Source organism: Corvus kubaryi, unplaced genomic scaffold (genome assembly GCF_017639235.1).
Source record: "Corvus kubaryi isolate FWS band 111438036 unplaced genomic scaffold, C.kubaryi_AGA036_p1.0 37361, whole genome shotgun sequence".
NCBI lineage: Eukaryota > Metazoa > Chordata > Aves > Passeriformes > Corvidae > Corvus > Corvus kubaryi.
In genome coordinates this window covers 816,094-828,596 of record NW_024581118.1, presented here as the reverse complement: position 1 = coordinate 828,596, position 12,503 = coordinate 816,094, and the positions used below count along the sequence as shown (strand labels likewise).

The window sequence follows — 12,503 nt, the reverse complement described above, 5'->3', positions numbered from 1 at the left end:
CTTTTTTTAAATCAATTTATTTCTAAAGAAATTTAGCAAATATTTTTAGAGCTGTTATGTTATTTTTCTGAACATGAGTACAGAGTACCACCAAGGAGAGTTTGTCTAGTTTGTCTTAGCTAAGGCTTTGAAGGATTAACCACAGTATAGTGCTGTGTTTTTGTCTTGTGGGTTGTGTCAGCCTTGAACAATTCCTGCTGTAGCATTTGCATGGCCAGCAAGGTCCATGTGACACAGAAAGTGATCCCATTGTATCACCCTGCTGTGTAACAACAAAATATATTCTATATTAAAGAGATTTTATAAGCTTCACTTGAACTTCTAAGTTTTATAAAGTAAGTTTCCCATCCTCTACCCAATGTTTTGCTCTGACAACAATTACATATTCCTGCAGTCATATTCTAGTATTATGACGTGAAACTAGTGAGAGCCTGAACAAATGACTAAATATGCACTGCAAGGAAAAAATTTTTCCATTTTTGTTGTTCAAGCTTGATGTAAAGTGGGAGGTAGGGTAAAAAAATTCTTTGGAATGTGAATTTTACATACTCCTCTTCCTGTATTGCAAAGTTATATTAGAAGCTTAATATTATATAAATATTTTTTGTCCTTTTTAAAATAGGAGGAAGAGTAATAAAATCAATTATTGGTTTTCACAAAGAGTTGGCTCTTTGTCCCCCTCAAAATGCCCTTTCACAGTTGCTGCCCTACAGAGGACCAAGGCAAGGAGGTGTTGGCACAAGCAAAACAAAACAGGTGAAATTGGAAGGTGACTCCCAACTGGCACAACTGTGACATGGGTATGGCCTTGGGCTTCAAAAATCAGAATGCTGCTTGTTGTTTGGGTTAAAATCCATGTATTTACCCAGGTGGTGTTGTGGGGTTCAGAATGGCAAGAAGGGGCTCTGAGGCTGAAATTATTTCCTGTGATAAAATCAAGCGGCATGGTTGTGTTGGGAGTAAACGTCCTTAAAATAAGTTAAACGTCCTTGCTTTGAGACCTCTGATTAGTTTAGAGATTAGTCTTGGTTTTACCCTTCTTACACATAGGCTTAGCTGAAAATTCTTTGCAAGTCGTGATATTTACTCATTTTCAGTGTATACAGGAGCCAAAAGAGAAGCAAACACCTTAGAATTGATGAGGAAAATTGCAAGAGAAGAGGCTCCAATGTTACTGTTATTCTCATGTTGTTACTCCATTTTGTGGGGTTTGTGTGTTTGTTGAAGAGAAATGGAATAATGTAGCCTTCTGCTACTGTGCTTAAAAAGTGATGCCTTTGTGGGAAATAAGGTACTCTGAGGAGTCTGTCTGGGCTGGCAGTGAAAGGAGTTGGATTGGTGAGGGAATAAAGGGAGTTTAGGGTAAGGAAACCTCAGCATAAATGAAGCCCCTCATGGAAAGATGTGTGTGTACTCACAGCTTTGGCCAATGTCATGTACTCCCTGGAGTAATTTTGTGATGGAGCCATGTAGTGTGGCATAATTTGGCAAAGTAATTAAGAAAAAAGAAATTAATAAAAATATCTCCCAGATCTGTAAGAGCACACGCCAAGCACTGCATGGAAATAATCTTTTGAATGTGTATGTATCTGTATAAATATAAATATATGTATATATATCCAGAAAAAAGCTTCAACTAATGTCATGAAGATGGTTATTTCTGTTATCTGTATCTCTGTGTCTTTTTGTTATTTTGTCTTGTGGATGGTTGGGCGATGAGGTAACTGTCACCCAAAAGGGAGGGAAGGGGGAATACATCATCCTGATTTAAAGGGTGATGCAGCACTGGCTTACATTTTTGGAAAGCTGTTTAAATGTTCCCAAGAAACGTTTTTGTGTGACCTCCTGTGACGTGTAATGTGGTGCTGAAATCTGGATTGGAGAAAGCTGCTCAAGACATGCCTGGTGTCTGTGTCCCCTGGAGTGGCTCAACTTGTGGCTCAGGGAGTTGGAAAAAAACCCCAAAACTTGAAAACCATTGACCTTCACCAGATTTATTTACCACAGATCATAGTTTAGTTTCATGTGACACCCCCCCCCCCCCCCAGGAATTAGATTGGGTTCATTTGGTTATTAAATCCCAAGTCCTTCTGGTGCTGTTAAAGAAGCTTATAAATAAAGTATTGTCAGACCTTGTTCTAGTGAATCTGACCATGAGTAATTGTTTCTAGACAGAGCGTTGCTGCTTCTAACCCCATTACCAAGAAAGGACAGATTTCAGCAGCCTTTGAGATAAGCTTATCTGACACAGTGTTAATCAAACCCTTGGCTTTTTTCAGCCTGATTAACCACAAGCACTGGCCTTTATGTAATTCATGATTATTAGGATTTTTTAACCTGACAGAAGTGCAAAGGCAACTCGTGAAATTTTCCTTCTCCCATAAATAAAGATTGGGCAGTGGGAGCAGGGGAAGGGAAAGCCAGCTGTAGGAGTGAGTCTGAGCTTGATCCAAGAGCCACTTTGTGTTTGTGCAGGATCTGTGCTCTGAATTTGTTCTTCCTTTTTAATAATCAGAAGCATTCAAAATTAACTTAAACCAGCAAGCTCTGTAGTTAGATCACAAGCTACTCTTCACAAAACAGGTGGTTTTTTATGGAGTGCACGATGTCTCACTCAGCTCAATCTGCTCCCTCTGAATACGAGATGCTCCTGAAGCTGCCTGGGTACAACATAAGTATGTAAACCTATGGAAATCTATGGGATAATTGTCCATCTCAGTATAAAATTCAGCCTCGTGTAGAGGAGTACTTGAGGAAGAGCAAAGTATAGGGGTAAAATTGTAGAAAGGGAGATCTGCAAGGCTGGAATGGAGCCTGTTATTTTTGGCACCTCCTTTGCCACGGGTCACGTCTACATGAACTTACAAACGTGTTTATCTTGACACATGTGAAACAGAAGCTTTGCTTCTGGTGGAGCACACATTTCACACCCACGGTCTCAGCTGCCAAACTTGCAAAAAAATCTGATTTTTTCACAAGACAGCACCAGATTTTTCCTATAGAGAAGATGGACTAAGCACCTGAGGAGTGCTTATATGCTGAGACTTGAGGAGAGGCTGATCCGGGGTGTGATGGGTGTTCTCCACTCCTCTGCACTGAGTTTTGGGTGAATAACAGGGATTTTGCCAGCATGGCAAACAGGTGATTTGAGGGTGTGTGCACACCACTGGGGTTACAGAATTGTAAGTTTTTATTGAGAGCAGTCTCCATTCATACAAACCAAGGCTGGGATAAATAATTGGTTTCAGTATTTTACCAGGTGCAAACCACATGTTCCTGCATGGGAAAGAGGGGTGGCTCCACCAGAGCTGCTGGGTTTGGCTGAGTGCAAACAAACCTGTGAGAGGTGATCCAGCCAAATCAGAACCTGGGATTTGTGTCTGCCATCCCTTTTTGCCATAACAGGTACTAAGTCATGGCTCAGAATAATTGAAATACTATTTCTACAAATAAAGATCAAACTGAGTTCTGCTTTCAACAACAGAGAGAGTAGTTTACATTGCCTTCCTGGATAAAGCCAGGGGGCGCTTGGACTTAAACACTTCCTGGGTGGTATTGTAAGTACTGCACAAGGAAGAAGACTGTAGGAAAGAGGGAACCACTTGTAAATCCCACTACACTGTCACATGTCCCAGAGCACTGGAAGGTGGTGGGCACTGTCAGGATATGCCAGCCAGAATCACTCTTACGGGTTTTCTGGTTACCAGATGCATTTAACAACTGATAATGGTGTTTGCCGTGAACGGGTGATCTGGCGAGGAGCAGTTTTTATGGTGAGTGGCTGCTTCCCTCTCTTCCTGTCGAGCATCCAGCCCATTTCAGAGCTGACAGTACTGACATCCAGCTTTCAGGGCTTAGGTAGAGCATCTGCAATTTCAGATGTTTACCTCAATCAGAGTTATCTTTTTCTTGGATTTGGGATGAAGTTGGCCCAGGAGCTGAACACTGGAATTATTTTGTTAACTCATTTTGCTGCTACCTTGATGGGCTATGAGAATAAGACTGTGTTGATGGATGGATGGATGGGTGGACGGACGGATGGACAGTAGTAATTGTAAAGCTCAATTTGCATTAGGGCACACAGTATATATAGTTTATCTGGTTTCTAGTTTATCATTTAATAGCATGTCCCCAGTTGTGGGTTACATCCTGGCTTGTGAGGCACTGTGTGCGTATGATCAGCCAAACATTTTAGATTGTCTTCTGACAGCTTTGCTCATGGCCTGGTAGAGGAAATAAGACAAAGTAATTTGTTCCTGTTCTGTCTCACTGCTTTACTTCATTGAAATGCAGGGTATACTGACATTCAGCACACACAGTGCTTATTTCTTTTAGGTTTTGTATTGTCCAGGATTTGTTTTAATACAGCAAATCATCTACTACTTTTATGTTCAAGTCCCCTGGGGCTTAAATGGTGTAGAAGATACATCAGCCCCCAGACTTTCAAAGAGATTCATATCACTGATCGTGATATATTTGGAAAACCCTTTCCAAAAGGTGCTGAGTGCAGGCAATTGTGCTGTGAAGAGGAAAGATTGTGAATATTTTGCTACTCTTGGAAGGGTCATCTTACTGCCAAACACCAGTATTTAAGTGAAATAGCGTTTATGGCGAATCCTTCCCTCTTTCCATTCTTAACTTCCAAATGGCTGAAGTTCTGGGAGTGTGAGCAATCCCTCCCTTGTATGCCAGCCAAGAAGTTACAGCTTCTGACCTTTTTTCCCAAGTTTTCTTGATCTGCGCCTGGACTGGCCACGTGGCAACATGTTGAGAGCAGGGAGGTGTGGCAGTGCGAGCTAGATAGGCTGCACTGGGAGCCAGTGGCTGGACCAGCAGGAATTCATTCCTGGGAGAACTTGCTGAACAGTGCCCTTGTTTGAAAAAGCCGTATGTCAGTTACTTCAATAAAAGCAGTGAAACCCCCACTATAAATTTGGGTATTTGAGGCCATTCTGTGGGCCCAATGACTTGGAGTTATATACAAGCGTCCAACATGGGCAACACAATTAAGAAGGTCAAAGGCAGTGGAAAAGCAAGGAAAAAAAAAATCTGGGGATGATTACTGATTTCCAGGGGGGCAACAGGTATATGTTTCTTGTTTCTCAGTGCAGTGACATTTGTTTTTAGTCTTAAAAGAGGTATCATAACTCATGCTAAAGTTTTGTGGTCATGTGCAAGGGCAGCTCTGCAGAGGGGAGGTGCATCATGAAGCATTAGCAAAGTTTATTCTGAAGCAGGATCTAAACCCTCAGCCAAGGAGGAACAGACCCTTGCCATGTTAATCTGACAGAAATCCTTCCACCTCCATCACAGTTGTCTTCTCCTGTTGGTAATTTCAGTTCGTGGAATTACAGAATATCCCAAGTTGGAAGGGGCCCACAGGGATCATTGAGTCCAACTCCTGGCCCGGCACAGGACCAGGAGGTTGCATGCAGGCTCGTCCTGGAGCTGATCAGACTCCTCATTCTCCTAGGATAAACATCCCAGCTGCTGGGATTCAGATCCCATTTATATGGGCTGCAGCTGTGCCGTTGCCAGACCAGCCAAGTGAGAAAGTTGGCCATGCTCCATATAAACAGCTCCGACTAAGCCAGCCACACTAAATTTGGAAAAGAATTAGGGGAACTCATTTTTTAACTGCCCTGGAGTATTTTATCTCCAGTTGCCCCATGTTATCATCTCATGGGAAGAGTTTCTGCTACTCATGACTGTTTCCATCATGTTTATTTTCAGATAGCGTATTTTTATTTTCTGTAAACCAAAAGAGTTTAAAGATCCATTGAGGAACAATGGATCAAGGATCTGTCTGCTTCTCTTCCCACCCTTAGGTAGCATTGCAGTTCCTGTTGAGCCGAGCCTTGAAAGGCCAGGTCCTCATGTGGTGCCACTCACAATCTCTTTGAATAAACTTTTCTTCTAATTTTAAGAGGGAGGAGTATTTTTAATGCAAAGCTCCTTTGCAACAAGTAGTGTGAAGACTGGAAGAAACAGCCAGAAACATTTGCCTCTCGATTCATGTTTTGGTTTGTCATAAATATAGTCTGCACATAAAAATTACATCATCAGTGTCCTATTTCTGATGTATATGTTGTGAATGGCAGTTTCTTTCCCTTCAGTCATCATGCTTTAAGCTGATCTAAGCAGTACTGACAGTGAAGAATGACACTTCTGAGGCCATGTAGCCTTAATTGAAAGACTTTGCCAAAATTACAGGTATTTCCTGTGATTGTTGCAAGTTTTTTCCCAACACCAGAATTTTATTCTTTGTCCCACTTCCTCTACAAGCTTTTAGTGCAGGATGCAGGCAGTAGTCGAGTGAGGTGCAGTGTCCCAGAGTCCTCTCTAATAGATTAAGGGGCTGATGCGAACTGGAAAAGAAAAAGCCGTGGTGCAAAACAGGGCAAACCCTGAGCAGGAAACTCCACCGGGGCTGGGGCCCACAACATCCTACTGCTGGCTGGGACCAGGAGGAAAAAAAATGCTACAAAGAAGGTTTTGGGAAACTTTGTCCTTATTTGGAGAATAAGTCTATGCCTCTGCCCAAAGCAGGCTAGTTTTTGTACGGCTGGGATATTCTGCTTTAGCAGCACCATATCCTGCTATTATACCCAAGCACATCCTATAATTAGTATGTCTCCAAAAATCCGTCTTAAAACTGAAGGTTTGGAGGCCAGATTGTCACCGGGTGCTGTCCCACAAGTAACTCTGTGAAAGCCTTACAGAAGTGGTGAATTGACTCTGCTCCTGACATCCTTCCAGCTGAGTGGGACGGCTTTGTCAACGCTGAGCTGGCTCCTCTGTGTGCCTGGAAAGGGCTCCAGGGTGGCAGGTTTGTCTGCCAGTGCTGGTGTGGGATTGGAATGGGGCAGCAGTGGGGCAAAAGGGGCTTCCAGTTCAGTGGGAGGCAGCGATCCCATTGGTGCTTATGCAGGAGAAGGCTCCAGCTCACCCCTCTGAGCTGGTTACACGGGAGTGGCTGGAATGAAAGGTGGTGTTACGGAACGGAAGCGTTGGCATTGCCCCTGAACTTGGGGGATGCATCTAATTCTGCATCACACTGGAAATTCACCTGCAGAAGCAGAGGAGCTGGCTTTGTGTTTTCATGCACATCCATGTTAGGAAATTATGGAATAATTCATAGAATCCCACAATGGTTTGGGATGGGAGGGATCTTCAAACTCATCCAGTCCCACGCCCTGCCATGGGCAGTGACACCTTCCACTAAACCAGATTGCTCCAAGCCCTGTCCAGCCTGGCCTTGAACTTCCATGGTTTCCATTTCAGGAATGCTGTGTGCCAGTCCTGGGCTAGGAGTCCGTATAAAGGCATTAAGAAATCCTAGTTTGGGAATTACCATTTTTTTCTCATACAGAAAATTTGATGTTTATCCCCCCCAAGCAGAACAAAATGAAATTCTGAAAGCATCGAAGTTGCTTGAGATGTGAAATTACATTTCTGTGTTGTATGTTCAGAAAAAGCCCTTTGGCATGGAGCTCCCATAATACCAAGAAGAAAGGGATCTCTCCAGTATCCAGGATGTTTGGGATGCTCTTGAGATCATAGGCCAGGTTCTGGTTTTTGCATTGCTACAGACTCTTTCAGTCACATATATGTACATGCCTTTAATTTTAGCTTCACTTCCCTGTCTGCAAAGCACCATTATTTCTTTGGTAGGGTTAATGAGTTAATTGCTTGTAAATTCTTTTAAGATTCTCAGAAGTGAGGCCTCAGTGTGTTTATTGCTGTTGCTGCTACCCATGAGATCTTGATCACAGCGAGACAATACCAGATTAGTGTTTATTGCAGCATGACTGAGGGTATGTTTACATTAAAACAAAGACGAGACTGCAGTGCCCAAGCCTGTAAAAGTCCTTTGTAGAACTTTGAGTCAGCTTTAGAATCTCAGTAAGTGATAAAATTGGCTCCTAGGGCTGAACATCAGTGTCACTGGTTCTCTTTGAAAACCCTTTCACCCCTTTATCACCCTCAGCTCTGGGGCAGCATGCCCCAGGGAGAGGCAGAGAGCATCTTTCTTTAGAGAAATGGATTTGGGGAATTCTTTGCTTGCTCTTAGAAGAAAAAACAGTCCCAAACTCAATGTTTTCCTGGACAAATTCCCTCTGAATGCATCTCCAAGGGTTTCCTGATCTGTGCAGCAAGCGGCCCTTGGTACACTCAGGCGGTCTTTTCATGGAGTTATGGAATGGTTTGGGTTAGATGAACCTTAACGCCCATCCTCCTGCCTTGGGCAGGGACACCTTCCACTATCCCAGGCTGCTCCAAGCCCCGTCCAACCTGGCCTTGGACACTTCCAGGGATCCAGGGGCAGTCACAGCTTCTCTGGGCACCCTTTGCCAGGGCCTCCCCACCCTCACAGGGAACAATTCCTTCCCAATATCCCATCTAAACCTACTCTGTGACAGTGGGAAGTCATTCCCCCTCATCCTGTCACTCCAGGCCCTTGTCCAGCGTCTCTCTCCATCCCTCTTGTGGGCTCCCTTCAGGTACTGGAAGGTCATTATTAGGTGACCCTGGAACCACCTCTTCTCCAAAGGGAAGGATTTGGGTCACTGGTGAGAAGTGCCTTGGTTCTGTGTTGCAGGTTGTGAAGCCATGTACATGAAATACATTTAAATCTCTGTTTCACCTCAGGGAAAACAGAGGCCACCATCAAGAACTTCAGCCCCCACTACCGCCGCCAGTATGCCGTGGCTTTCTGCAGGCACGTGCAGGAGGAGCTGGAGCAGCACCGCCACTCCCAGTCCCGCTTCCTGAAAACCAGGGTAGGAGGACACTGATTTTCCCGTCTGTGACCCAAGTGCACACAGCAGTTTGCACGTGCAAATGTTGGATTTGGGTCAGTTCGGTTTGGGATGGAAAACTTGCATCTAGGTGCAGGTTTGAAGTTTTATTTTTGAAAATTCATCTTTATTTTGGTCTTGTTTAGTTGTTTATCATTGGACAAGGAGAACCATGACACAAGTTTCTGGTACAAAGAGTTGGACATTTGGACAAAACTGGTTCCTTCTTGCTGGTTGCAAGGTTCTGCAAAATCTAGGGACAGAGATCATACTTTCAGGGAAGAGATTATGTAGGAAATGTAATTAATCCTGTCACATGGGGCTCAGGATTCCTTAAAGAAGACAGCAATAATTCCCTCTGTGGAGTGAACTATGGAAAGCTGGTTTTCATTAGAGGGGAGACAAAAAGAGAGACAAAAGTCTCTTTATTAGAGGAAAATGCAGAGAACCAGCCTTCAACATTAAGAAGATACAAATGTAAATGTTCTGAACATACTGGAAATCATGGATTTCCAATCCTCTTGAAATGAGTAGGTAAAGCAGTGAGGTGGGATGTAAGAGGTGGGATAATAGAAGAGCTGTGTCTTTCAGAAGATGCCTATCAGTTACTACAGCACAGATGCAAAAGCACTACAAAGAAATAGAAAACAATTTACTATTTTATGATAAAACCCTGCTTTTCATATCAATGAAATATTTATATTATGTAGTGGAAAGTGGGAGGTGGTGAACTCCAAGTCATCTTGCAGGAGATGGAACTAGATGATCTTTAAGGTCCGTTCAAACCCAAACCACTGTAGGATTGTCTGATCTTGCATTCAGCATGCCAGCTGAAAGGTAATTAAATCTGTCTGAGAAATCTGGCAGTGTTTTGGACGGCAGAGCTCTTCTGCTGCCTCCTCACCTCGGCTGCAAGAATTTCCTTGTGTCCATAGAACTTTCTGAAATTAGAGACATTTATGACTCCAAATTGCATTTGAAGGCTCAAATGCCCCTGGAGCAGCATTATGGAAATGTAGTAATAAAAGTTTCAAGATGGTCAGTGGTGCAGAGGAGTCTCAAATGTCACCATTGTCCCTGTAGCCCCCGGGGGAAGCTGGGACAGTTCTGTATGAAGCAGAGCTGCTGCACTTCGCTGAGGACCTGAAGAAGTGGAAGGACAGATATGTCGTGATCAAAAATGACTACACTGTGGATTGCTTCGAGACCAAAGAGGTGAGTGCTGCTTCCTTGGATCTGCTTGAACACTCCTAGATAAACCAATAGCATGTGGATTTGCTGCCGCTGCCTTGCCTTCAGCAATACGACGTGAAACCTTGTCCTCGTCAGGGTGGCTCCAGTGGAAGCCCCACAGGGATGGCTGAGGGTACAGCCAAGTGCCCTGCCTTGGCCAGATATGTTGGCAGGAACTAACAAATCCTTTTAACAGCATTTGAACCTTCCTGTGCCTGTCCCAGAACACTTCTCATCTATACATCCCTGTAATACATCCTTGTGCTCCTGCAGTTGAATCTGAAGTAGCAGGGTTTGTGTGGCTCCAGGCTGACTACAGTGGAGGTTTTTGTCTGGAAGCTGCCATAGTCAAACTAGTCCTGGCTGACAAATCCAACACATTGGGCTCAGGAGAAAATCCCATCCTTTTTCTCTCCCTTCCATCCCTGACTTCTCACCGCAGCAGATAAGCACCGAGAGGATATTTTCAAACATGTTTTTCACATGTAACCATGTTTTAGATTTGACATGCCAGGGGAATATGTCCAGAATTCAGCCTGACAAAAAGATCCCCCCCCTTTGGGCAACATCGCCATTCATTAGAATCCTAGAGTATCTTGAGTTGGAAGGGACCCACAAGGATCATGGAGTCAGCTCCTGGCTTTGTCAGTGAATTGTGTATTTTATGTTTTCTCTCTCCTTAAATCTCTATTTGACAATACTTCCTCTCTGTTGTTTCTCCAGGCCTACCAGAAGGGAGCCAGCCCTAAATATCACATTCTTCCTGCAGGAGGCAAAGTCCTGACTTCAGAAGAAGATTACAATTTGCTGTCTGATAAGCATTTTCCAGACCCTGTTGGTAAGTCCTGCTCAAAGCGGAATGGCCAAAGCCCAGGCTCTTTTCCTTACTCTGTTCCAGAAAAGCTTTCAGGCTCTACTTTAAAAAGAGGACAGCAGAAGATGCCCATAGCCCTTTTCCCAAGTCCAAGCACAGCTCCAGAGTGGATGAACACAGCAGATACTGTAAGCCAACGTTCAGAGAAACGCTGGCTCCCTTTCTTCCCAACATACCGGCACAAAGCTGCTGGAAGCTGTGCAGAAGCAGGACAGGAACCACAGCACCATTGTTCCCGGGCTTTGTTAATATTCCTGGTTTATATGTTTCCATTTTTAGATGCCAGCTGTCTGTGTTGAATCACAGCTGATAATAAGTCCCACAGAGAGGGCAGGAAGGTGGCTGCTTCTGAGTTTGTTGTTTCTGGGCCAGGAACTGCTGTGGTCCTGCCTGCCCCCACTCCATCAAAATGGAGAAAATTCAGGCCTTACGGGAGCAGGTCTCACATTGCAGAGTCAGATTTGGAGAATGGGATGCCACACAACGAAAGGGATAAGGGCAACTTGAAGACAAGGATTTATTTTTTGAGTCCTTTAAATCCTTAAGATTTAAAAGTTAGGTGCCCCCTCACACCCTTTCCCAAGGCACAGGGTGGTCAGAGGGGCATGGAGGCGTCCTGTGTGTGTCACCACAGCTCCGCAGCAGTTGGTGTTGAGTGATGTGGAGCACCCCAAGGGTGCTCATGGGCTTCCCATGGCTCTCCCTTCCAAAAGAGCATCACTTCATCTTTATGGCCCTACTCCCTGTCTGTGTGGTGCTGAAGACCCTCTGAGGTGAACCTCTTGTGTCTGGGCTCTCAATGCATGTCAGTGACTCCAGACTGGGTTTGGTCATCCCTAAATGTGCTGTCCAGCATCCCCTGTGTGCAGGGACTTGGGGCAGGTGGGAGCTGGAGGTACTTGGTGCTTTCTTTACATCACCTGCAAGGGCTTGAAGTGACAGTTTTTAAGGGCAGTTGTGTGTGGAGGTCCTGGAACCAGGGAATGCACTGGTGTTCCAATGTGGTTTATTTAATGCAGTTTGTTTCTATAAGTCCATATGCTCTTAAATAGTCTCTGTGTGGAACACACCAGAGCTCCCCACTAATTTACTTACTTGCCATGAAAACCATTTCCCTAGCAGCTGCAATCCAGTGAAATACTTTCTTTGAAATTTTGCCAAAACTTTAGTTTTTTGCCTCCTTGAATACAAAGCAAGAGGCCATCAAGTTGCTGTGGTGTAACACAGAGAGGTGGTCGGTGCCAGCTGAGTGTGCCCATCCCAGCCGTGTCCCCCTGCTCTCTGCGCCCAATCTCCTTGACTGGGAAGGAGATTTCCCTGCTGGCAAAGGTCTGGCACCCAGGAAATCTTCAGCTCTCAAACAGAGGTGTTTTTGTGCAGGCTCGAGTGAGAAGGAGGCAGCTGCAGCCTTCGTGCCACTCCCGAAGGAGTTCCCGGTGTACCTGTGGCAGCCCTTCTCCCGGCACAGCTACTACTGCTTCCCAGAGCCAGCGGCACAGAGATGCTTCAGCGCCGTGCTGGGGGACTGCGTGCGGCATTCCAACCACGGTGAGTGCGGGATGGGACTGCGTGGGAAGTTCCAACCACGGTGAGTG

The 12,503-nt window shown here is 44.7% G+C and overlaps 1 protein-coding gene across 1 annotated transcript in view; it reads left to right on the top strand.

Annotated features, from left to right (window-relative positions):
• The window catches only part of NIBAN1 (niban apoptosis regulator 1), a 56,716-nt gene that overhangs the window by 18,046 nt on the left and 26,167 nt on the right, over positions 1 to 12,503 (top strand). The window contains exons 2-5 of the mRNA XM_042033838.1: positions 8,653 to 8,783; positions 9,885 to 10,016; positions 10,758 to 10,872; positions 12,289 to 12,456. Of these exons, the coding sequence (XP_041889772.1) occupies positions 8,653 to 8,783; positions 9,885 to 10,016; positions 10,758 to 10,872; positions 12,289 to 12,456 (546 nt within the window). The remainder of the gene's footprint in view (positions 1 to 8,652; positions 8,784 to 9,884; positions 10,017 to 10,757; positions 10,873 to 12,288; positions 12,457 to 12,503) is intronic.